Source organism: Ochotona curzoniae, unplaced genomic scaffold (assembly GCF_017591425.1).
Source record: "Ochotona curzoniae isolate NIBS_2020 unplaced genomic scaffold, NIBS_Ocur_1.0 scaffold_4937, whole genome shotgun sequence".
NCBI lineage: Eukaryota > Metazoa > Chordata > Mammalia > Lagomorpha > Ochotonidae > Ochotona > Ochotona curzoniae.
In genome coordinates this window covers 3,532,849-3,558,277 of record NW_024467126.1, presented here as the reverse complement: position 1 = coordinate 3,558,277, position 25,429 = coordinate 3,532,849, and the positions used below count along the sequence as shown (strand labels likewise).

The 25,429-nt window shown below is 56.1% G+C and overlaps 1 protein-coding gene across 1 annotated transcript; it reads left to right on the top strand.

The window, feature by feature from the left end:
- Positions 1-1,257: 1,257 nt before the first annotated feature.
- CPT1A (carnitine palmitoyltransferase 1A) lies at positions 1,258-24,704 on the top strand. The gene is made up of 19 exons (XM_040970813.1): positions 1,258-1,322; positions 2,714-2,840; positions 4,880-5,019; positions 6,463-6,634; positions 10,391-10,492; positions 12,872-13,009; positions 13,138-13,215; positions 13,997-14,104; positions 14,276-14,360; positions 15,980-16,175; positions 16,411-16,599; positions 17,031-17,136; positions 18,742-18,858; positions 19,976-20,140; positions 21,037-21,171; positions 22,163-22,315; positions 23,353-23,466; positions 23,620-23,712; positions 24,205-24,704. The coding sequence occupies exons 1-19, from the start codon at positions 1,258-1,260 to the stop codon at positions 24,277-24,279; spliced, it is 2,358 nt and encodes a 785-aa protein (XP_040826747.1). The 3' UTR covers positions 24,280-24,704.
- Positions 24,705-25,429: the final 725 nt, after the last annotated feature.

Here is a 25,429-nt window from a genome sequence, read left to right as displayed (position 1 = left end):
GGGGATCTGGCTTCAGGCTGTTCATTTACAGTGGTGTCTGGAGAGCCCATCTCCCCCGGTCTTCCTCTTGGGGGTTCTCCTTCAGGTTGATGCTCCTGGGGATAAGGTGGAGGAAGTTCAGAGGTCATTAATAGGTCCATCTGACTATCATCAGGCAGGACAGGCTTAGGTCGAGGACGAGTAGCTTCCAGCGGACAGAGGGAAACAAGAGCAGAGGGTTGGGGTTGGGGCAGAGCTGAAGGCGCCGGCAATTCTGGAGAAGGAGGAGGAGGAGGACAGGGTGCGATGAGAAAAGGTTGAGCCCACGGCGGGGGATTAACCACGAGGTCCTCCCATACCAAGATATACGGTAACTGGTCGGGATGCCCCGATGGTTTTGTCTCTACAGCCCTAAACTCCAGCCACTCTTCACACTGCAGGACAGGTTTATAGCAAAGCAATGCAGACTAAGCTTGGTCTAAACACACAGGAACCAGCAGCCAGGACCCAAGGGCTGCAGGCAAGACACTTTCGGCATCACCAGTTGTAGACCCTCTCAGAACAAACTAAATCTTTTACTGGGTGGCCCCCAGGAAACTTACAAGAGGTCATTAATACTATAAATACTATGAACAAGAGTTTTTACACAGCACATTGAATATCATCTGGCTTGTTACAAAAGTTATCTGTAGACTCTAGGCGTGCTGGGAGCAGGAGCCCCCGGAGCCTGCCTGTGGGGATTTGCATGGGGCTGGCTGGGAGGGCAGAGGCGAGGAGGGCACAGGGAGGCCTGGGGTTCCCGGCCTGTCTACTCCCACAGCCAGTCCCTCAGAGAGAATGAAACAGGAGGAGGATCCTATCAAAGTCTTCTTGGGTCAATCTGCTGACCTCTGGGCAGCCGCAGCTGGTACCTGTGCCGGGCAAAGGGAAAACCAGGGACGGATCCATGGGGGGATTCTGAGACAGATTTCAAACCAGGATAAGGCTGCTGATCAGGGTGGCCTTTTGGACCTGTTGGAAAAACAATCCTTTAAACTGTTTGGATGATAAGAGCCTCCTTTCGGCCAGCCCAGGTTGAAAACGGGGCCCTTCTGCAGAGCAGAAAGTCTGTCAAGATTTTTTCTTAACCGGGAGGGAGAGGTCGTGAGTCCTGTCCTTATCTTCAGTCCAATGGTCAAGAGTCAAACTAAGGGGAATCGTCACAGTCTGTTCCATAATTAAAGACAAAAGACCACACACAATAATTACAAAACAAATGACACAAACAGGATTCGCGCGATGCAAGATTTCCTAAGGGCCCGATACAAAATACAAGAAGGTCGACCGTACAAAGCCAGACGAGGGTGAAGTGATCTTCACCCCGTCTCCCAGGCACCGGAGCGTCCCCCGGCGTACAAGACCAGACGAGGGTGAAGATCTTCACCCCGTCTGCAAGGCACCGGAGCGTCCCCCGGCGTACAAGATCAAACCGGTACCGTTCAAAGACTGGGGGGGGACAAGGACAGTACAGAACAACACAAAAACAAAAAACACACTTTCCGATCGGTCTTACCTCCCTCTGCGAGAGTTGTTTGCTGAAGACGGTCGCTCCATTCCCGGCCAATGCACCAAAATGTTAGACTCAGGGAGAGTCCAACCCCGTGGAGGGGAGTCACACCGTCATTGGCAAAACAAGTCAAACGCAGAGGCTGCAATAAGCATGAGGATTTTATTGAACATTCGCGAATGGGCAACAGAGTCTCTGGAGGCATCCAGGACTCTGTGCGCCCCAAGCAGGTTAAAGCACCTTTTTAAAGGACAAAACTGCAAACTTCGCATAACAGCTGGCATTTTACTTTAAGATTAGAATCTCTTTTATTCCTGCAGCTGCCTGCTCCGGCCTTGCTACCTTATCTCTTTTATTCCTGCAGCTGCCTTGTTCATGTCTGGGAAACTGAAACTTTTACTTCCTTCATGAAATAGCTTTTCTATATTTATTCCAACATGGCTCTACTCTTGCTCAGCAGAAAGCAATATACAGAAGCAAAATCAAGCGGTTATTCTAAGCTCTTACAGGCTGAGCTCACAGCCAGGCAGGTGGGGTCCCAGAGCAAGGCCCCACCCTGTGAGCACCCACCCTTGAGGGTTCTGTGTGGGGGGTGCTCTTGGGAAGGCTGTTAGTTCCGCAGAGCAGTGCCCACAGGTGCACCTGGGGCCCTGGTGCTGCATGCTGGTGCGGGGTCAGCCCTGAAGGTCGGGGCTCTGGCCAGTGTGGCAGGAGGCTGCAGGGTCTTCCCTGTGTCCGGCAGGGTCGGTGGGGCCTCTGGATCTGCGGGGCGGGGCCGCTAGGGAATGCTTTCCCTGGACTGGCTTCTGTTAGGGGAGGGGATGCAAGAGAGAATTTGAAGGTTTATTTTTAGATTTGAAAAAGTTACAGAGAGAATGGAAAAAGAGAGACAAAAAAAATCTTGTATCCACTGGTTCACTCTCCAGGAGACCCCAACGGCCAAGGCTGAGCCAGGCTGGCGCCAAGGGCATCTTCCGGTCTCCCACATGCGTGCTGGGGACCCAAGGACTGGGACCAGCCTCTGCTGCTTCCCAAGCCAGCAGCACAGAGCTGGATCCGAAGTGGAGCAGCCAAGCCACTAACCAGCCCCCAAATCCAACATTCTAATGAAAAGTTGAATCGAAATCAGAACGACTCTGTAGGGAACATCTTGGCTCCACTGCGTGGCGTGTCTCCCCTTCTCCCCAGGTGGTCCCCGGAGATGGCAGATGCTCAGCCGTTCCCCAGCCCCACAGGCGACCTCGACCGCGATGCCCTCCGGGAACTCCGGCTCCCTCGGCTGCATTCCTGGAAGAAGAGCCTCCTGAGATCCAAGGTCTGGCAGTATTTGTTTAAGTCTGTGTACAGTGGATACCCTCACCGCCCAAGAAGGGGCCTTCACTGCTGTTGAAGCCAGTGTGGCCCAGGCTGGTCACTGGCCCGGCCGTATGCTCCCCTGGGACGTTGGCCTAGGTAGCACCCTGGGAGGCGGGTAGAGGGCTGAGAGGAAGAGAGGCCGAGAGCAGTCGTCCTGGGGCCTCGTAAGACATTGTCTCCTTAGGAGGCATGGCTTGGTGACCCTGTCGCGGACAGCCGGTGGGGGAGCCTGGGTGACCCTGTCGCGGACAGCCGGTGGGAGAGCCTGGGTGGCCCTGTCGCGGACAGCCGGTGGGAGAGCCTGGGTGACCCTGTCGCGGACAGCCGGTGGGAGAGCCTGGGCACTGAGGGATCCCATGTGGAAGCTAGTCTCCTGTATTCCCTGGCCAAAAGGCATTTTCCCCAAACATAGGCGAGTTTCTTTAGTAACTGCCTTGCTGATGGTATACTTGCAAACTGAAAACGGCCCCTGTCATTTCCAGCATATTCCAGGCTCTTCCTGAATAAGGGAGTGTTGGCTTCCCAGTTTTAGCACAAGTTTTTTTGTTTTTGTTTTTTGCATTCATTTTAATGTATTCCTAAAAGTCCAAGGAATGATTAACGTATATATTTGGAAAAAATGAACAGCAGTTCACCAAGTCACAGTGAGTGCCCCCCAAACGGAGCCGCCCCACCCCCCCCACCCCCACGGGAGCTGCCCACTCCCTCCCGTGGGAACAGAGAAAGCTGGCAAGAAGCTGCTGGAGCTACGGTGAGCCTCAGGGAGCCAGCTCATGCACAGTGTCCCCAGCTAGTGCCTCCGTGGGCCCAGGCACCAGTGGGAATGGCCGGTGCCACACGGGATGGCACCATGCCCCCGGGAAAAGCCAACCTTAGCAAAAGCTGGCCAGACTAGCAGATATAAAAGTGAATAACAAGAAATGGCGTGGGCTGATAGGGACGCGCAGGTGCCCTGAAGCAGAGGGGCTCGCGGGGCTGGGTGCCTGGGAGAACCAACCTCGGCTCCTCCCTTTTGTTTAATGACTCCATGTTGAAAGAGCATTGTTTGGCTTCACCAAACATCCTCCAGCAGCTAGATGTAGCCGTGAGAGGTGTTTATTTGTTTTTAAGATTTATTTCTTTAAAGCAAAGTTACAGAGGGAAGGGGTGGGGTCAGGGCTCGCTAGGCCAAAGCAAGAAAGCTGGAACTCCACCTGGGTCTCCCAAGCTCGGGGCCAACCTTCCATTGCTTTCCCGGCTGCCTTAGTGCAAGCTGGATTCCAAGTGGAGCAGCTGGAAGTGGAAGCAGTGTCCCACGGGAGGCTGGTGTCACAGGTGCAGGCCCCAGCGTTTCTTGGTTTTCTTTGTTTTTGCTTGCAGGTTTTTAATTCGTTGTGCAAACAACATCTTACTAAGGCAGTTTTAGGAAGAATTTTATAAAATTTGAATTCATTAATATACACAAAAATGAACAGGCGCTGGTCCCCACTGCTGGCTCCCAGTTCGAACAGTTATCAAACATTTGCCAATTTGTCTCATAGTCTCCCCCACCCACACTCCTTTCACGGCGTGGGGGGCAGAGCATGTTCCAGAAAATACCTGCTGTGGAGTTAGGTTTCCAGGAAGTTCTTTGAGAGTCTCCTTGATCAGGAATGAAAGGGGGGCTGCAGAGGGAGCCCAGGTTTCAGGGCGTGCTCCGCCTAACAGGTCTGGGGGAGGACTTGGCCGTGACACAGGGGTACTTTCCTGCAGTGGGGTCGGGGTCCACGCGGGGGAGCTCAGGAAGCTGTTGACCCCCGCGTGGCTGACTGTAACGTCCCGGGGAGACTGTCACAGGGAGGGCTTTGGCTCAGAGCAAGGGACAGAGCAGATGTGGCTGGCACGGCTGCAGCCTGGGCCTCAGGAGAGGATTTCCAGCAGGTGAGAGTGGGGCTCCCTGAGCTCCCCGAGTGCCTGATGTCGCAGCCACTCAGTCACGGGGGCTGGGGGTGCACTCACGGCTCCCTTGTTTTATTCTAGAATGCCATCATCACAGGCATGTACCCAGCAGGCCCCTCCAGCTGGTTCATCGTGGTGGTGGGCGTCATGTCATCCACGTACGGCAAGGTGGACCCCTCGTTGGGGATCATCGCGAAGATCAGCCGGACCCTCGGCAGAATGTAAGTACTACTTTTTAAAAAAAAATAGTCAATTTATTATAAAGAATATTTTGTTATTTTTAAAAGATTTACTATTTGACAGGCAGAGGGTCACAAAAACATCTTCCATTATTGCCTTACTCCCAAATACCTGCCGTGCCTTTCACGCTCTGCAATTCACTGAAACTGTCAGCTGTTCCCGGGTCGGCTTTCTGCTCATTTCCTGCACCTGTCAGTGACGTTGAAGGTCCCCTGGGAGTTACCAGTCCCTTGTGGCCCTTCCTCCCTGAGTATGACAAGGGGCGAGAAGAGGGACAGCCCAGGGCACCTGCTGGAAAGTGTCAGGGCCCTAGGCAGTGGCTGGAAGTGCAGTCCATGAGGCCTGCACAGAGTCCCTAAAAAGGACCAGGGTGGCCCCCAACATGGCTATCCTTTGCTTCATTCTGGGCCCCTGAGCCCATAGCTGGAATCCACTGGGCATGTTCCTGAGGGCAGCTCGGTCATGTCCAGCGCCCGTTTTCTGAGCTCCCCTGCTGTCCTGGTGGCCTGCCCTGCAGGAGCTGGCCCTGTCGCCCTACTGGGCTCTCAGGGGCAGCCCTACGCCATGCGGTGCCTGTGAGGAAGCGTCAGGAAGGGAATGGCAGGGGGCATGGAGGGAGGAGTGGAAAGCTGTGCCAGCCTTGGGCTCAGTGCTGGTCTCCTCGGGCACCGAGCCTCCCCCGAGGGCCTGCCCGACACCAGGGCAGCTTCCCAGGTGCTTTTCTCAGAGAACTGACTTAGAACCGGGCAGAACGTGACGCTTTGAGCATAGATGTGGCTCAGTGAGACCTTTTATAAGTGGCTAATTCTGATTAAGGCAGTAGTCTTAGCAAGCAATGCCTAGCCTTGCAATAGGCAGAAAGTGAGCAGCTGGGTCCCTGAAGGCAGAGCCTGGGCTCTCCCCAGCATCTTCTTAGTACAGCCAAGGAGCCCCTCATACTCTCCAAATGGGAGTCAGACAGTTTCCAGGTGAGACCCCACCTCCTGCTGTGCCCAGTGGGCAGTAGTGATCTTCCTGAAGACACAACTTAGGCATGGATCGCCCAACTTAAAACATGGCTCTGAAGACACTTCCATAGCACGGGGCAGCCGTACGGACTTGCAACGCAGCTGCCCCAGCTGAGGAGTAGACTTGGCTCCCATGCAGTCACTGCAGCCACTTGGCCCGAGCCCCGTCCCCTTCCCTAGCCCCAGCCCTAGCCCCTGGCCCAGCCTCAGCCCTAGCCCCTGGCCCCAGCCTCAGCCCTAGACCTTGGCCCCAGCCTCAGCCCTAGCCCCTGGCCCCAGCCTCAGCCCTAGCCACTGGCCCCAGCCTCAGCCCTAGCCCTGGCCAGCTCAGGACTGGGCATGGCTCCCACACAGTCATTGCAGCCGCTTGGTCCCGGCCCCGGCTAAGGAGTGGACGTGGCTCTCCTTCCTCCCCAGGGGCTACATGTCCAGCCGGACACAGAACGTGGTCAGCGGCGTGCTTTTCGGCACGGGCCTCTGGGTGACCCTCATTGTCGCCATGCGCTACTCCCTGAAGGTGCTGCTCTCCTACCACGGCTGGATGTTCGCCGAGCACGGCAAGATGGGCCGTGCCACCAGGATCTGGATGGTGAGGGGGTCTTGCTCGGGAGGAGCTGGGTGGGCGGGTCTGCGGGTCAAACAATGTTTGAGGGGGTTTCAGGAAGTTCATGATACGCAGGTTTTATGCAAACGCTGCGGATCAACTTTATAAGTTCCTGCATGAAGGCAAGCTCATCTTTTAATTCCATTTCCCCAAAATTTCCTGAAACACCTGCATATTTATGGGGTGCAATGTGGTATCTCAATAAATTTACGCAATGTACAGTAATCAGAGCGGGGTAATGGAATTCCTGTCACTGCAAACGTGCTGTTTCTTTGTGTTACCAGCACTCCTCTTTAATAATGAGGTTTTTGTATTTCGTGTGTAGTTGTATGACAATCATTTTGAAAACATATGTGAAATGGAAATACCTTTTGGAACGCGATGATTGACCCTGACACAAGACAGCCTGAGGAGGCTGTTATGTCCTAAGGATGGAGAACATTCCAGACGCCGTGTGCGAGCTATCTTGAACCAGACGATTAGCTGTGGTCACTTGTTGTGCTCCTGTGCCTGAGCAGTTCTGCCGCACTCCTGTCCTGGCTTTCAAGTTTAAAGCAGGGTCCGGGGGGAGGGGAGGGACCCTCTTCCTTTCGCTCTTGCTGTGTGAGTTCAGTCTGGAGGGGTTGGGGCACCTACTTACTGCCAAAGAGCATCTCTCTTCAGCGCTGTCAGCGAGAGCCTGGTGCTGTCTGCCGGCAGCTGGACTTCGTTCATCAGATGAGCATGTCCTCTGTCCAGCCGTCCGGAAGCGCTCCAGGGTCTCCTCAGCCTCTGCGACCCATGCCCTCACCTTGGCTCTTAGCCCAAGGCTCCCCAGTTCAAGCTTCAGCCATCTGTGGATGCTGCCCAGGGCTCACTACCCCAATGTCAGGGGCTCGGGCTTTCTGGAAGGAAAAGCCTGACCGGGATTCCGAGGCCTCCTTCTCTGACCCTCGGACACCCCAAGATCCCTGCAGGTCCTAGAGCAGAGAGTGAGGCATCTGTGCACCTGCGGTCCCTGCCTTGGGGGTTCTGGACCCACCCATGGATCTTGGGGGCCCAGCAGCTTATGAAGAACCACCTGCTCTGTTAACCTACACTGGGTGAAATGGACTAGGTGCTTTTAATGAAACTGGTTTTATTAGGATGACTTTCTTCAAATCTTTTCTCTCTAGGGGCTAGTTCACAAGCTTAGTCCACGGGAAGCAGGAATACCAGCTTTGGCCTGTTCAAGTGCCCCAGAAGTTGAACTTCCTGCAATCTTGCTCAGGGAACTTGTGTGCTGGGCCCGCTGCCCCTGCCTTCCTCAGGGTCATTCTACTCACCCCGGCCCGACATGCAACCCTGACCGCCTACACAACCCTGACCCACCACACAACCCTGATCGCCTATACAACCCTGATCACCTACACAACCCTGACCTATACAACCCTGAAGCCTACACAACCCTGATCCACCACACAACCCTGACCTCCCACACAACACTGACCCACCACACAACCCTGACCCACCACACAACCCTGATCGCCTATATAACCCTGATCACCTACACAACCCTGATCCACCACACAACCCTGACCCACCACACAACACTGACACACCACACAACCCTGACCCACCACACAACCCTGATCCACCACACAACCCTGACCCACCACACAACCCTGACCTACACAACCCTGACCCACCACACAACACTGACCCACCACACAACCCTGACGTACACAACCCTGACCCACCACACAACCCTGACCTCCCACACAACCCTGACTGCCTACACAACCCTGACCCACCACACAACCCTGATCGCCTATACAACCCTGATCACCTACACAACCCTGACCCACCACACAACCCTGACCCACCACACAACCCTGACCCACCACACAACCCTGACCGCCTACACAACCCTGACTGCCTACACAACCCTGACCCACCACACAACCCTGATCACCTATACAACCCTGACCCACCACACAACCCTGATCACCTATACAACCCTGACCCACCACACAACCCTGACCCACCACACAACCCTGATCGCCTGTACAACCCTGACCCACCACACAACCCTGACCCACCACACAACCCTGATCGCCTATACAACCCTGACCCACCATACAACCCTGACTGCCTACACAACCCTGACCCACCACACAACCCTGATCCACCACACAACCCTGACCCAACACACAACCCTGACCTACACAACCCTGAACCACCAACAACCCTGACCGCCTACACAACCCTGAACCACCACACAACCCTGATCACCTACACAACCCTAACCCACCACACAACCCTGACCCACCACACAACCCTGACCTCCCACACAACCCTGATCGCCTGTACAACCCTGACCCACCACACAACCCTGACTGCCTACACAACCCTGACCCACCACACAACCCTGATCACCTATACAACCCTGACCCACCACACAACCCTGACCCACCACACAACCCTGATCGCCTATACAACCCTGACCTCCCACACAACCCTGACTGCCTACACAACCCTGACCCACCACACAACCCTGATCACCTATACAACCCTGACCCACCACACAACCCTGATCGCCTATACAACCCTGACCCACCACACAACCCTGACCCACCACACAACCCTGACCCACCACACAACCCTGACCTACACAACCCTGACCCACCACACAACCCTGACCCACCACACAACCCTGACCTACACAACCCTAACCCACCACACAACCCTGACCGCCTACACAACCCTGATCGCCTGTACAATCCTGACCCACCACACAACCCTGAACCACCACACAACCCTGACCCACCATACAACCCTGACCCACCACACAACCCTAGCCTCACACACAACCATGGCTAACACACAATCCTGACCCACCACACAACCCTGGCCACACACACAACCCTGACTCTGTCGCACAGCTCTGAACCCAACATACAAGCCAGGAACAACACAAAACTCTGGCTCCACCACTCAACCCTGAGCCCACCACACAACCCTGGCTCTATTCTTACACAAACCAGTTGGGTCTGTTGTTTAGATGTAAGCTTTCCAGTTTGTTAAGAAGTGGCAACACTTGGAAGAGGTTCAGGACGGCTCTCCGCAGTCTGCTGGATGACTTTAGTTCTGTCCCAGAAGGCCCTATGGTTCCTGCAATGCTGAGCCAGCACTGTAGGCCTAGGCAGACCACCCTCCACACAGTGTGAGCCCAGCAGCAAATCTGTGTGGATTTGCATGAGAATTCAATTAATTAGATAGACTATACACATACTATACCTAGTATATATTCTATATTATATTTATGAGTTATTATATGTATTCTATATACTATTGGTATTAAAGTCTGGATCCTCCCACCCAAACAAGGGCCCACGGCAAACAAATGGGCTCTCCCAGAGGCCTACAGTGCCCACAGGGATCACGTGGCTTTCCCTGGCGGTGGCTTGAGGGTCAGGGGCCCCAGAGCAACCCTCACGCCGTGTCCCTGGAGCCAGGGGCCTCACCCAAGGAGGTGGGTAAAAGGCCATGTGCCCATGCACGTCAGGCCAGGATGTCCCAGACGCCAAGGCCTGGCCCGCGAGCGTCTCAGGGCAGCTGCGTCCCCCCACCTCGGTCACACACGGCTTTTCTTCAACCTGGGGATTATCGTGTGGCTTGCTGAGCCGTGCGAGGAGAGGGAAAATGAATTTCTGCGGAATGGGAACAAGTCAGACTGGGCATGTCGTATTGACTTTGAAAGTGTGACCTTCTGTTCCTCAGGCCATGGTCAAGGTTTTTTCACGCCGGAAGCCCACGTTGTACAGTTTCCAGACGTGCCTGCCCCGCCTGCCCGTCCCAGCTTTGAACGACACCGTGCACAGGGTAGGTGTCCCCAAGGCACGCGTCTTCATGTGCTTAAGGTACTCTCCGTACTTGACTGCTGCACCCACAACATCACAAACAGGCAATACCTTTGTTTTTGTTTTGTTTTGTTTTTTATTTGTACAACGCTGTTGAGTTTCATAGAGAAACTGTAAGGCAAATGTTTTTTTTAACAAGTTTCATAATAAATGATGAGTCGTGTATTTCAGTGAGCTTCAGGATATTATGTTGTTTTACTTCTGGTCAATACAGAGAATTCGCCGTTCTGGCCATTTGCAGTTGCTTGGTAGTAATTCTGTCCACAGTGCTGGGCAACCGTGTCACTGGTTCACGGAGCTTCCCTGAGTCCGGCACCGCATCACAGACACTCGCCGTGCCTGCTCGCTGCCTCTCATGTCCTCACACCTGCCTTTCCGCTCTGTGAACGGCCTGTGCTCGATGCTTCCCCGGGCGCAGCCCTTCCGTATCCGCTCTTAGGCGTGGCTTCCTCCAAGTTCATTCACGGTGTAGCGTGGGGCAGAACGTCGTCGTGTTATGATTGAATGGGTCCATTTTCATCTTCTGGTAAGTGAGGAAAGCATTGGATCTGATTGTTCAGGCGAGCGTGGCCTCTGACCTGGACAGCCAAATGTGAGCATGACCACAGAGGGCCGACCTGCCGACAGCCTGCTTCCGCCACCTGGCAGAGACTTGTCCTGGCTCCTTGAAAACAATCATCTCCACACTTCATTTTCTCCTGACAACTATGTCTTTCCCTTTGCCCTTCCAGAGAAAGTTGGAGAAGTGGCTGTATTTCTTTGCTTCTGTCTTTTTAAAATTAGGATTCAACGATGTAACACAACTTCTATTTGTTCTCAAAAGGACAGTTCACTGACATTCAACACGTTTTTAACATTGTGCGCCTGTCACTGGCATCTGTGTCAGGACTTTTTTTCGTCACATAAAATCCCACCGTGTGTGTAGGGGCATGTGTAGGGGTGTGTGTAGGGGCGTGTGTAGGGGTGTGTGTAGGGGCGTGTGTAGGGGCGTGTGTAGGGGTGTGTGTAGGGGCGTGTGTAGGGGTGTGTGTAGGGGTGTGTGTAGGGGTGTGTGTAGGGGCGTGTGTAGGGGCGTGTGTAGGGGCGTGTGTAGGGGCGTGTGTAGGGGTGTGCGTGTTTGTGTGCGTGCCCTTTTCACCTAACTGTGCTTAGGAGTCATCCTGTCGTAGCACGAGGCACAGTCCTTTAACGCAGCTATGTCATCATCCACCCATCCATGAACATTGGTGCTCCTGCCTTTGTCTGCCACCAGCAATGCCGCTGGAACATCCACAGGCAAGGCACCCCTGTGTGCCAGCCGCCAGCTGCCCATGCCCTCCCTTCTCCACAGGAGTCTGGTTTATAAGAAAATCCTGGGCTTCAACTCATGTGTTGAGGCGGTACCGTTGACACGGTCAGCCAGCCAGCTCGCGTGTCGAGGCGGTACCGTTGACACAGTCAGCCAGCCATAGATCAGGGTTTTAGTTTTGCTGCTTCTACAGCCTCAGATCCCACTGGATAATTTAATATCTCTTAATTTTTCTTTTTTAAAAAACATTTTTATTATTTTCATTTTATTTGCGAGCCACAAAGATGGTAATATACAGAGAAACAGAAAGCTCCCATCCATTGGTCCATTCCCCAAATGCCCAACCAAGGCCTGCACCCCAGAACATAAGCCAGGCCTTCAGTTTAGGTGGCAGGGAATGCAAGTGCTGAAGTCTGCAGCCTCCCAGGGTGGCGGCAGCAAAAACTGCATCAGAGGTGGAGAACCTGTCAAACCAGGCACGCCGAGGTGGGTCACAGATGACCACAGCATCCAACAGCCCCCTCCAGAGGCCCCATTTAGAAGCTATATGCAGGGGGCTGGTGTGCTGGTGGAGTAACAGGCTACTCTTCTAACGAGCAGCACCAGCATCCCATATGAGTGCTGGTTCAAATCCCAGCTGCCCCGCTTCCCATCCAGCTCCCTGCTTATGGCCTGGGAAAGCAGCAGAGGATGGTTCAACTCCTTGGGTCCCTGCACCCGCGTGGGAGACCAAGAAGAAGCTCCTGACTTCAAGCCAGCCCAGCTCTGGCTGTTGTAGGCATTTGGGGAGTGAACCAGCTGATAGAAGATCTGTATCAGTAACTGATTTTCCAAGTAAAATAAATACATCAGGAACAAATATATGTGCAGGCCACCTGCAGGCTCATCGATTCCCGCTGGCCTGGGCAGCCCTTCCATCTCCTGCGATTGTCCAAGCTCAGGCAGAACCAACATGGAAAGGGTTTTCAAACCTTGGTCGTTATGTTGGAACTTTCCCTAAGTCACAGGAAGGGAAAATGTAGGTTTTGCATTGGCGTTTTCTGTTTGCTCCAGTACCTGGAATCCGTGAGGCCCCTTATGAAGGAAGGAGACTTTGAACGGATGACGGCACTTGCGCAAGATTTTGCTGTCACGCTGGGACCCAAACTGCAGTGGTATTTGAAGCTGAAGTCCTGGTGGGCCACAAATTATGTAAGTGTGTACCTGTTGACCACCTCCTCCTGCTTGGGGCCTTTTCTGGACTGTCCGTGTAGATGCTGCCGTGCCTGCCACACGGCGCTCACGGGGCTTCTCCGTGCTCCTTTGTCTGCACCCGCTAGGTGAGTGACTGGTGGGAGGAATACGTCTACCTGCGTGGGCGCGGGCCGCTCATGGTGAACAGCAACTACTACGCGATGGTGAGTCTGTCGGACTGGGTCACCTGCCCCTGGTGGCTTCCTGGGACGGCTCTGGGGAGCGATGTGACCCCTGTCCCTCCTGGTCCTGCAGCCACGGCTCCAGCTTCCTAATCCTGTGTGGGAGCCTGGCTGCTTCCCACCCAAGGACGTGGATCGTCCCTGTGTTTCCGTGGGTGCTCACGGGTGCTGAGCTGCTGCAGGGGAAGCTGAGGGACAGGCACGGCTCTGTGGGCGCTGGGAGCTCCTCGCCGTGGGCGTCCCAGTCCTGCTGCTTACAGCACCCAGTGCTCCAGCAACCTGGCAGTTCCTATCCCCCTAGAGCAAGGGGGCAGGGCTGGCCAGGACATGTGCCCCTCTGCCATCTTCTGCTTTCCCAGACCATAAGCAGTAGAGCAGCCAGGGCTTGAACCAGTGCCCAAAGGGTTGATGACACTTATAGGTAGAGGATTAACCATGTGAACTATTGCACTGACCCCAGAATTAATCATTTCACACAAATACATAGTTGCCTTGTCCCCCCCGACGTACCCATATGCGTGTGTGGAAGGGATATTATTGAAAGAGTTGTAGGAAAGAAGATCTTCAGTCCTTGTTCACTTCCCAAAGGCCACAACCAAAGCTGAGTCAATCCGAAGCCAGGAGCCAGGAGCTTCTTCCAGGTCCCCCACGCAGGTGCAGGGACTGAGTTCGGGACGCTGAGCAGCGTGGAGACGCCGCTGGCGTGTTGGATGCGGCTGTGTTTGATGGCGGCCTCCTCTCAGCTGTCCTCCTCCTCCTCCAGGACCTGCTGTACATCACTCCGAGTCACATCCAGGCGGCGCGTGCGGGCAACACCATCCACGCCATCCTGCTGTACAGGCGCAAGGTGGACCGCGAGGAGATCACGCCGGTAAGCAGGCGCCTGTGGGCCAGCTCTTCCGGGGGTCACTGGCGCTATCCCATGTGGGGTGCACGACCCACTACAAAGACCAAGCCAGTTCAGCATCTTAATGTGTGGTCAGAACTTGCCAGCTGTTGTTGTTTCCTGTTTGTTTGCTGATTGCAAACGTTTTTGCTACAGATTCTGCTGGGATCTGCCATTCCCCTCTGCTCTGCCCAGTGGAAGAAGATGTTTAACACGACTCGCATCCCGGGGGAGGAGATGGGTGAGTGGGGTTTCCGTAGGACCCCCTTGAGGACAAGAGGGTCTCTCGAGCCTCGCTGGCCTCTTCCCAGCAGCCATCCCTTAACCCTTACTTTATCTTCGAGCCACAGTCATTGCCAAAATGTTGCGCCTGCCTTGTCCCTTCTGCCTACCTGGTTTAGTGCTCTGCTGGTCTGGGGCTTCCTTGTTTTATCTGCACTGTTTTATTCCAGCGTTATTGACAGATATTCCCTGTCCAAGGGAATGAGGCAACCAAGATTGGCTTGGCAGTAATTTAGTGACAATTTTACTTCACAGAGGAAGGGTTGAGCCTCGGGCACGGCAGCCCTGGAGAGGCTGGGGAGGAGAGAGAAGAGAAGGGAGGGGAGGGAGGGGAGGGAAGCGAGGCGAGGAAGACCCAAAGGTATGCCACACAGGGAGGGCACAAGAAGCAACATGCTTCTGGGTCTGGCACCACAAGTGGTGTGGTAAGCTACCTGCTGCGACTCCACCATCGCAGGTGGGCACCAGCTGAGTCCTGGCTGCTAAGTTCCCCTGCAGCGCCCTGTTGGAGCACTGCGGAATGGTGGGGGTGAAGGGCATGGCCGCTGGGGCCACGTGGGAGAGCCAGACGGAGCTCCTGGCTCCCGACTCGGGCCTGACCTGATCCCTAGCTATTACAGCCGCTTGGGGAGTGAACCAGCAGGTGGAAGACCTCTCTCTGTCTCTCTCTAACTCTGACTTTCAAATGGGTACATCTCAAAAAGTAAAGAACGAAGAGAAGCAGCAGCCACAGCCCCAAGGGCCGGTGTTTCTGGAAGCAGCAGCTGCAGTGTGGCGTGGAGGGACCTTTTGCTTTTCTAGGCTTCCTGAATGCTGTAGGGAACTGCCTTTGGGGTCACGTATGCCAGCTGTGGGAAAGATTCTGCCATGGGGGAGCAGGAAGATCTCTGGGCTCTCTGAGTTACAGAGAAACAGATTTTGTTCTGTGAAAATTAGACGTGACAAGTTCATGTAAAACAAGCACCCGTGCAGGCGTGGTCAGGTGCAGGTGGGATGGCTCGGCTAAAGGGATGTTTCCGTCGGAGTTGGACGGCGTGTCTTCCCCAGCAGTGAAGAGCTTGCCCTTGGCCTGTTGTTTTGAACCACCTGCCGTTCTGAGGCTCCCCTCTGTCTGAGTCATTTTAGGGAACAGCCTTCGTTCTTTTGAGCCATTTTCCATTTCCCTTCTGAGAACATCGGCTAAGGTTTCCTATTGTAATTCATGAGTGGTACGCTCACTGTACAGTTTACTGTCTGTGAGCTGTGTGGATGCTGTTTTTAATTCTAGTACAGCCACTCCAGGGCTATATTGTGTCCATTTCCCAGATGAGAACATTGAGGCTTAGGGGTCACTCACTGCTCCAGACCACACATCCAGTGAGTGGCCAAGCTGAGCTTCGAGGCCAGATCCTGCACGATTCCACAGAGCCCCCTCTGTTGTGCACTTCATGCTGCCAGCATTCTTGGGAGAGGATGCGGGAACCCAAAGGGGATGACGCGGGGTCAGGAATCGCAGCTGTTGGCAAAGCCGGGGTGTGACGGGCTCACGCTCGTGGTGGCCGTGACCCTGGGTTCAGTGTGTGTGACCTGTGCCCCCAGACACCCTCCAGCACCTCAAGGACAGCAGGCACATCGTGGTGTACCACAAGGGGCGTTACTTCAAGGTCTGGCTGTACCACGACGGGCGGCTGCTGAAGCCCCGGGAGCTGGAGCAGCAGATGCAGAGGATCCTGGATGACTCCTCGGAGCCCCAGGCGGGGGAAGCCAAGCTGGCGGCCCTCACCGCGGCTGACAGGTGCGGGCCCTCTCCACCTGGCCTGTCTCTGGAGGCGGCCAGGTGCTTTATATTCCTTTGTACCCCCTAGTGGGGGCAGTCCCTCAGGGACCAGCAGACAACCCCGTGTGGGGCTCTGTCTCAGCTGCCACCCAGTAGCTGCCCCTATTGTGCCAGTCTGCCTTCTAGACCTCCCTAGGCAGCTGTCCCTAGGTGGCCACAGGTCTCAGCTGAGCTGCATTTGATCTTGCTGCAGAGTGCCCTGGGCCAAGTGTCGCCAGGCCTATTTCGGACGCGGGAAAAACAAGCAGTCTCTGGACGCCATCGAGAAAGCAGCGTTCTTCGTGACGTTGGATGAAACGGAACAGGGCTACAGAAAGGAAGAGCCGGAAGCGTCCATGGACAGCTACGCCAAGTCCCTCCTGCACGGCAAGTGTTTCGATAGGTAAGACCCTTCCCTTCCCTGGGAGCTTGGAAGTGACGTCCCGCGTGGGCGACGCCAGTCTCAAGGGTCTGCATGTGAGGAAGGAGCTGGCCTGAACGTAGAACTTTTGTTTTCTTCCTCTGTGGAAAGTGTCACACACAGCTTGAGATTGTGTTGTATGAGAGAAAGAGAGAGAGAGAGTGCTCCCTCTGCTTGGAGATGCTGGCAGCTGCTGGCCAAGGTTCAGAGGGTATAGGATGGGCCTCGCTTGCCAGCCGGGTGAACTGTGAGGCCCCTCCCCTCCTGCAGCCTCCTCTTCCTCATCTCCAAGGGACGGGCGCCCCCTGGGGGGGCGTCGGCTGGGACGGGGTGTGCCCCTGGGCAGTTCCCCTTTGCCTGGGACGGGTGGGAGGAGCCTGTCTTTTCTGACCATGTAGTGTTTGTTTCACCAGGTGGTTTGATAAATCCTTCACCATAGTCGTCTTCCAAAACGGCAAGATAGGCATCAACGCCGAGCACTCGTGGGCCGACGGGCCCATCGTCATCCACCTGTGGGAAGTGAGTGTCGCTTGAACCTGACTGGGGAAGCTGCTTTACAAAGTCAGAACCGCAGGCTGCGTTTCAGATCATCCGTCTGGCTGCATCATGTGCACGTCTGATGTGAATCGATGCCACACAGCCGGACCACGCCTTCGGCAGCTGTCATGTCTGCTGTTACTCTCTCTGACAACACCTTTGAGGGCCAGCTTGCGAGGGAACAAAAGAATGAGCCAGGTGGTCCTGGAGGGTGACAGAGATCCGGCTGCTGATGCACTCGGCAGCGTTGGGCCACAAGCAGGAACGTGGAGCTCATCCGTGTCCTGCAGGCTGGTCCCGCAGGTTCCTTCCGGGGTGTGCAGCAGCATAACGCTGCTTTGGCAGCACCCTGGCACCCCAACGGGTGCTTAGCCCACTGCACCCAGGCCCTGCCCCCACACCAGGCCCAGCCCCTGCACCCAGGCCCAGCCCCTGTACCCAGGTCTGGCCCCTGCACCCAGGCCCGGCCCCTGCACCCACACCCAGCCCCTGCACCCACACCCAGCCCCCGCACCCACACCCAGCCCCCACACCCAGGCCCAGCCTCCTCACTCCTCTTTCTTTGGACTTCCAGAAAGGCTCTGATTTTTGGCATTTCTCTTCATGGTAGTGTCTGTCCACTTTTCTTCTCTGGAGCTGAACAAGACTGGGGATGGGGGATTTATCTTTAGGGTCTCTGCCATGCTTGTCCTGCGCTCTGGGAAGCCCTACCCCTCCTTACCTCACCCCAGCTGCCTCTGCTCTCCTTGGAGGTTGGCTTCACTGCCCCAGGCTGCCTGTCTTGATCCCATGGAGGGCAGCGCCAACCTGCTGCTGTTCATGTGTGTGTGTGTGTAATTGGACATTTTGTTATCTTTGTGCCCAGCTCTTCCCAGGCATACCATAAGGTCCCTGTTATAAGCCACCCTTGCTGCGGCTAAGCAGTGTTGCCCTGTGGGGAGAGCCCGCCCCACGGGGGTCCGGGTTGGTGCGGGTCCAGGTTGTCTGTCTTGTTTTTAGTGTTCTGAAGGATCCCGCTGTTGTCTAGGGCTTCCATCGATGCTGGCATTGCTTGAGGCAGAGCAGGAATCCTTGTCAGTATTGCCTGAATGTCATTGCTGCTGCCCTGGTGCCCCACCCCCACCCTGGGGAGTCCACTGGTGCGAGTTGACGTGGGTTTACCTGGCCATGAAAGATCAGCCACACCGTGTCAGGGCCTGGACGCCCATGGAGCACAAGCGTGGAGGAGACCCAGCTCCTCTGCAGGGCTGGCTTCGCCTCTGTCCACAGGGGCATGGCAGCTAGTGCTGTCCACTGTTCGTGACAACACAGAGCAAATGACACGTGGACGTTAGGGACACAACGTGCCATGAGTGTTCGCCTCTGACACAGCAGAGTCCCCAGAGTCCCGTGACCTTAGCGAGATGTTGAGCCTTGTCTGTCTAGTCTTCCTCAGCCCCACCTCCTCAGGACGGAAAGCACTGCAGGTGGCAGGACGTGAGCCACCAGGGAGGGATGAGCCCGGTGTCTCCAGGAGATGGAACCTGTTGTCGTGGCACCGTTGCTGTAATGATCACGGCCTCACCACCACATTCTCACTTTGGACAGTACATTGTGGCTGTGGACTTCTTCCAGCTGGGCTACGCGGATGATGGACACTGCAAAGGGGACCCCAACCCCAGCATCCCGTACCCCACCAGGCTGCAGTGGGACATCCCCGAGGAGGTGAGTCCAGGCGGTCAGCGGGGGTGGTGTCCTGGGCAGGACTCCCCCTAACCTAGTATCCCAAGTGCAGTCCTGAGCGCCGGAGCTCAGCTGACGTGCAGGGAAATGGAACGTTTTTTGCCCAGCGAGTTTCTATGAGGGCCATGCAACTGCCGTGTCTCATTTCACCTTGGAAGCCTTAGTGAGTATTTCTTCTATTTGAGGAAGAGTTGAGGTTTCCATCTCACAGTTATAAAATGCTTATAAATTTGAAAACTTTAGTCAATTTTTTTCCCATAATGATTCTCAACTATAGCCCACTCATTAGAATTCCTTCTGGGAAGAAATTTTGCATTGGAGCTCTAAAATTCTCTCTTCACGTAAGCAGAAAATTCTGGGGCGTCAAGAAATAACGTTCACGCAGTATTGTATCTGGTGCTGCCGTCTTGCCGACGGAGCCGGCTTCTCTTGCAGTCCCGACCCAGCGAGCTTGAAGGTCCCGACCCTTGCAGCGAGCTTGAAGGTCAACCACACGCCAGGCTTGGGGTCCTGCTGGCTGGCCGAGCCACCCACCGTTTCTTTTACAACCTCACTAACAGTCTTGGTATTTTGGAGCAGTTCTGTTTGCAGCAAACTTGAGTGCAAGGACCAGAGCGTTCCTGCACGCCTCGGCCTCCTCCCGCACACCGCCCCGCTCCTGTGTGCGTCTCACCAGTGACCCTAGGTGGACACAGGCCTGGCTTCGGTCACCTGAGTTTCCTCCATGGCTTTTCACTGCTGCCTGGTTCGATTCCTTGTTAATACTAAGCGACATTCCGTGATGTGCTTGTTCACTGAGTCTCGAAGCCTTATGTCTTGATGGCCACAGCACGTGTCTGAAGCTTCATGAAACCAAGTCCACACTGTGTGGTTTATCACATACCAGGATATGCGGAAGTCCCCCGCCATGTTCACACTTCCGGAGTCAGACTGCTGCTCCTCCTTTGGGGGTCACTCTCTGTGGCTAACTTCCTTGGGCTTCTAAAATACCCTTCCAGGAAAGACATGATTTGCACTTTCTCCGTAATAACTTGGAGGCCTGCTGGGTACGTGCCAGTCATTTCCCGACAAGCAGAGCCTGCCTCTGCTCTCTCCCCAGTGCCAAGAGGTGATCGAGGCGTCCTTGAGCAGCGCGACGCTCCTGGCCAGCAACGTGGACTTCCACTCGTTCCCTTTCCACACCTTTGGGAAAGGTTTAATCAAGAAGTGCCGGACCAGCCCGGACGCCTTCATCCAGCTGGCCCTGCAGCTGGCTCATTACAAGGTGAGGCTGCGAACCGGGGCTTTCTCGTGAGCCTGTGTGTGCTTCCCTCACTCATGCCAAGGCTGCTACATCCGCTGGGTTTGGAAGGCCTGAAAGCTGCCTGGGGAGGCACAGGCACGGCCACTGCTGTGCCCAGCCGTGCATGGTAGAGCTGGGAAGTGGGCATGGTGAGTGTGCAACCTGAAACATGGACCACCTGCGTCCTACAGAGGAGGCCTCTGTTATTACGGGCAGGTTCTAGAAAGGATGATGACAGGTGAACTCGAGCTGCTTTCTCCAAGTTGTGAGCACTCGTTTCCATCTTGCAAATGCTCCCGCCTGCTCCTGGACCTGTGACTGGAAGCCGGCCTTAGCTGAGCCAGCTGGGAGTTGCGGGACTCCGTGTGGTCCTGCTGAGGCCTTCTGAGACCGCTGCTGTCTGCCTCTGCAGGCCCCCCACACACAGCCTCTTCTCCCGTCTCACGGAGACACCGGCTGCGAATGAGGTCACCCACCCATACTCCACCTTCCTGCTGGTGGGCGTTTCCTCCCCAGCCAGATGGACCAACTCGAGTTAGGGCTTTAGGATTTCAACTCGCTTCATACTGGCGCCTGCATGTCTCTCTCACACACGCTGTTTTTGCCCTTTCCACGAGCGGATCTGCGGCACTCACGGTGTCAGAGCCTCGGGCAGGTGTCATGGCGTCACGGAAGGGGAACCCGGGGTCACACAGAAACTGACTCCTCCACTCATCCAGCCTGTCCCAAAGCAAATGACACCCGGGCCGCTGCGTGTGACCAGGCACGTGCCCACACAGGCTCTCACTGAACAATGGTCCTGTCCTTGTCAGCCACCCTCCTGCCTTAGGGTTCACCACATGCCTAGCCCGGGTCTGAAGGTCTTTTTCTTCCTCCAGGACATGGGCAAATTCTGCCACACGTATGAGGCCTCCATGACCCGGCTATTCCGAGAGGGGAGGACGGAGACCGTGCGCTCCTGTACCACGGAGTCCTGCAACTTCGTGCTGGCCATGATGGACCCCACCCAGACGGTAAGGCGCAGTGCCCTGCCGCCTCCCATGAGGGACATGAGCGGTGGGCCGGTGCGGTGCCTTCCTCGTGCTGTGGCCCTCCGCCTGCTCCTCCCTGCCTCCCCACACCCCCATCCCCAGGGAGCGGGCAGGGACAGGCGGCAGATCAGGGCTGGGTCCTTGTGCTTCTAGAAGTCAGGTTGTGCTCCCCATGGGTCTTTGCAATAGAATTGAGTGAAGGGTTTCTGTAGGTTGCCTGTTCAAGTCCCAGCAGTACCTGGGACATAGTATCATCTCCCTTCCATGGACGAAGAAACAGAGCAAGATTAAATGACCTAGTCAGTGCCACCCACCTAGTAAGGGGCAGCTGTCAGAGCTGTGCCCAGGCCACCCAACCCCGGGCGGGCCAGGGTTCTCTTTTCTATGGGAAATTTTGCTTTGAAAAGGCTCTCAGTTCTGAGGAGAGAAATGAGCCATGGCTCATGGCTCTGATGGGATTGTTCCAGAAAAGGCCTTGAAGACCTGATGGGTGGCACTCAGTCCACTGAGTGAGCATTACGCTGCCCTGACCTGATGGTTTCCGTCACCGAGTCCCAAGGAACCTGAGAGGGGCACTCAGGGTCAGAATTAAGGGCACAGAAGCGCTGTTCTAGAATTGTCAGCCAGACCATACCCCATGGTGCCACGGCAAGGAGGCTAGGACATGGTGGGTATGATGCGAAGAGGTGAAGTGATACAGGGCACACAGGCCCAGGCGACCTCGGGTGTGGTTCTCTAGCTGTCCGCCTTGCCCCTTGGAACCCCCTAGGGAAGGGGCAACCGCCTGCCCTGTGTGTCATCAGGAGACCCTGGGGCCAGTGCACCCCTTTCCTGGGGATGCCCCCTGGGAAGGACAGCTGCCCGCCCTGTGTGGCACCAGGAGACCCCAGGTGCCTATGTGCCCCTTTCCTGGGGGCTGAGAGGCAGGTGGCCCGGCCTGACGCGTCCCGTGCCTGCGCCCTTGGTCTCTCAGGTGGAACAGAGGCTCCGCCTGTTCAAGCTGGCATCCGAGAAGCACCAGCACCTGTATCGCTTGGCCATGACCGGCGCGGGCATCGACCGGCACCTCTTCTGCCTCTACGTGGTGTCCAAGTACCTGGGCGTGGAGTCCCCTTTCCTGAAGGAGGTGAGTCCCTCTCCCCGGGAGGCACTGTGTTTGCTGGATGGGGCCCAGGCTCAGCCCGTGAGCAGAGCCTGGTCCAGGAGAGGGGGCAGCGGGCGGGTGCACCTTTGGGGTCAGGGGCAGACGGGGGCAGGTGCGCCGGTGGGGTCAGGGGCTAGACGGGGCCAGGGGCATGTGCGCCTGTGGGGTCAGGGGCCAGACAGGGGCAGCGGGCGGGTGCACCTGTGGGGTCAGGGGCAGACGGGGGCAGGTGCGCCGGTGGGGTCAGGGGCCAGATGGGGGCAGGGGCAGATGCGCCTGTAGGGTCAGAGGCCAGACGGGGGCAGCAGGCGGGTGCACCTGTGGGTCAGGGGCCAGACAGGGGCAGAGGCAGGTGCGCCTTTGGGGTCATGAGGCAGATGGGGGCAGGGGGCAGGGTTAGTCTGTAGCTGATTTTATTATCATTATTATTAATCTTAGTTTATTTTTGATATGTTTGTTAGGGTTTGTTTATGTATTTGAAAGGCAGAATTTCATAGAGAGAGAAAGAGAGCACTCTTCCATGTGCTGGGTCACTTCCCTAATGGCCACTCGGCCGGGGCAGGGACAGGTCCAAACCAAGACATCCTCTGCTGCTTCCCAAGCACATTAACAGGGAGCTGGATCTGAGGTGGAGCAGCCAGGACTTGTACCAGCACCCACATGGGATGCCAGTGTCAGCAATAGAAGCTTATCGTGATACACTGCAGCATGGACCCACCCACCCACACACACACACACATACCACACACATACCACACACACACAATTCACTTGCCTTTGTGTTCTCCGTAAGTGAGCAGCTAGCGCCTGCAGGCTGATACACGTGAGACACTCCCTCTGATCCCAATGCCTCGCCCGCCTCCTTCTCTGCCTTAGCCCTGCCCACTCTGCCTTAGCCCTGTGTGGTACTGACCGCCCTCGGGGCCCTGGGCACTCCTGGTGTCTGAGACAGCCAGAACGCCAGACTGGCCTTTCCTAGGAAGGCCTCACTGAGCTTTCTTTTGCCCCCACTCCGCCAGGTTTTAGCTGAGCCGTGGAGGTTGTCAACCAGCCAGACACCCCTGCAACATACGGACCTGTATGACTTCAAGAGGAACCCCGAGTTCGTGTCCAGCGGGGGAGGCTTCGGACCAGTAAGTGTCACGAGCGTCGCTGGTGTCACCGGGAGACACGCTGCAGCCCCCCGTGCTCAGAGCGCCCCTGGGTGCCGCAGAGGGGAGTGGCTAGCGGGAGGCCGGGCCTTGGCATCCCAGGACCATCACCGACAGCCCTCGCTTGCTCGGCAGGTGGCTGACGACGGCTACGGCGTGTCTTACATCATCATGGGGGAAAACCTCATCAACTTCCACATTTCTGCCAAGTTCTCCTGCTCGGAGACGGTAAGTTGGCCAGGAAGTTTCTTGATCTAAAGAGGACTTCGTGTTCCTGGCTTCAGTTTAGCACTTGGTTTACACACACGTACCAGTACGTGAGCTTGAAATTTCCCTAGTTTTACAGAAACACGGTTTTGGCTCTCCTGTCCGATTCCAGCTCCCTGCCAGTGCGTACCCTGGGGCAGCACGCAAGGGCTCAGTGTCAGGGCTTCCTGCCACCCCCGGGAGACCCACTCAGAACCTCCTGCTCCTTTCCGTTGCCCGGCCCCGCCCAGCTCTTCCGCGAGTTTAGGGAATGAAGCAACAGGTGAAAACTCTGTCCTTTCAAATACATTTTTCAAAGTGAAGAACTTCAATTGTATAGCTGTCATGTCAACATTTCTCTAAAATGTCTAGGTTTATGAGAAAGCAGAAAGTTAGAGACATTTTTAATTAAATTTGAACCAACTTATGAAAATGCTTGAAGTGCACTTTTTATCGTCTTGTTTCGCCTCCCAGGACTCCCATCGCTTCGGAAAACACGTGAGACAAGCCATGACCGACATCATCGCTCTGTTCGGGCTGAAGTTCTGACCCCAGGAAGTGATGGCCGGGAGCCCCCCGAGCAGCAGCAGGGACCCTCCTGGAGCGAGCCATGTGATCACAGTCCGGGATGGAAACTCACCTTAGAAAAGCCCACGCTTCCCTAGACCAGCCAAGTGCCACCCTCCCCTGCCGGGCCCGCGCCCCTCGGCAGCAGCTGCCCAGGTGCCCCAGGGCTGGTGGGGGGAGGGATGGCAGGGCGGTGGCATCCTGGAGGAGGGGGACGTCCTGCCCGTGGACCTCAGGGCGGCCGACCAGCCGCCAGCCGGGGCGTCAGGGCCTCTTACGTCATCACGGCCGTGTAGACACTGGCTGTGTTCAGGGACAGGTGGGTTGTGTTGTTGAAGAGCGCTGACACGTCACGTCACGCACCGTCAGGGGGTGCCGTGGCTGCAGGCAGGCGCTGTCCCCGTGGGCAGCTGTGTCCGTGGGGACATTGTGTATCTTGGGCCATCAGTGCAGTGTGGATGTCAATTAGTAATAAAACACAATCCTGTCTGTCTACCAGAGCCTTTGTCTCTTCTTTCCTGGGCGACGAGGGGCTGGGTGCTGCGCTGGGACCAGCTCCAGCCCGTCCACCTGCATGAAATGGTGTTAGTGTGGGCAGCCCGGAGCTGGCTAGTACCTGTGCTTGACTGCGTGGGAGCCCAAGGCTGCTTACTTCACCCTCACCTTCCCTCAGCCTGGCTCCTGGCACAGTGCCTGGCACATGGCAGGGGCTCTGAATCCCGCAGTGTGCCTCAGCTCCAGCCTAGGCTCTGCTGGCCAAGCTCCGGTCCTGAGGTGAGGCGGGCCTCCCAGGTGATGGAAGGTTCCAAGGAGCCCAGAGGACTGGGGCTGTGTGGTGAGCGACAGCTGGCTCAGGAGGGACACTGCGAGCTGAGCAACACTGTTCAGCCAGCGCCACACGGGCAGCAGGGACGGGGCGGCAGGCGGGTGCCCACAGCTTGGCAGTCACCCCACTTCTGTGCCGCGGCTCTGTGCTCAGGAATGTGAGGGGGAGGACGGACCCAGGCCAGCGGGTGCTCGGAGCTGTGTCCTCTGCCTCCCAGGTTCCTGAGCTCGCCCGAGTTCCCGGGGTGGGACTCTCCCAGGAACCAGCTGAGAGTGAGACCCCACCCACGCGTGGACACCCACCGGG

Excerpts from the sequence above, each read along its gene's own strand:
- CPT1A (XM_040970813.1), top strand. The coding sequence starts at position 1,258 with ATGCAAGATTTCCTAAGGGCCCGATACAAAATACAAGAAGGTCGACCG. Across the intron at positions 14,105-14,275 it reads ACCGCGAGGAGATCACGCCG|ATTCTGCTGGGATCTGCCAT; the intron begins GTAAGCAGGCGC and ends TTTTTGCTACAG. Across the intron at positions 14,361-15,979 it reads CATCCCGGGGGAGGAGATGG|ACACCCTCCAGCACCTCAAG; the intron begins GTGAGTGGGGTT and ends CTGTGCCCCCAG.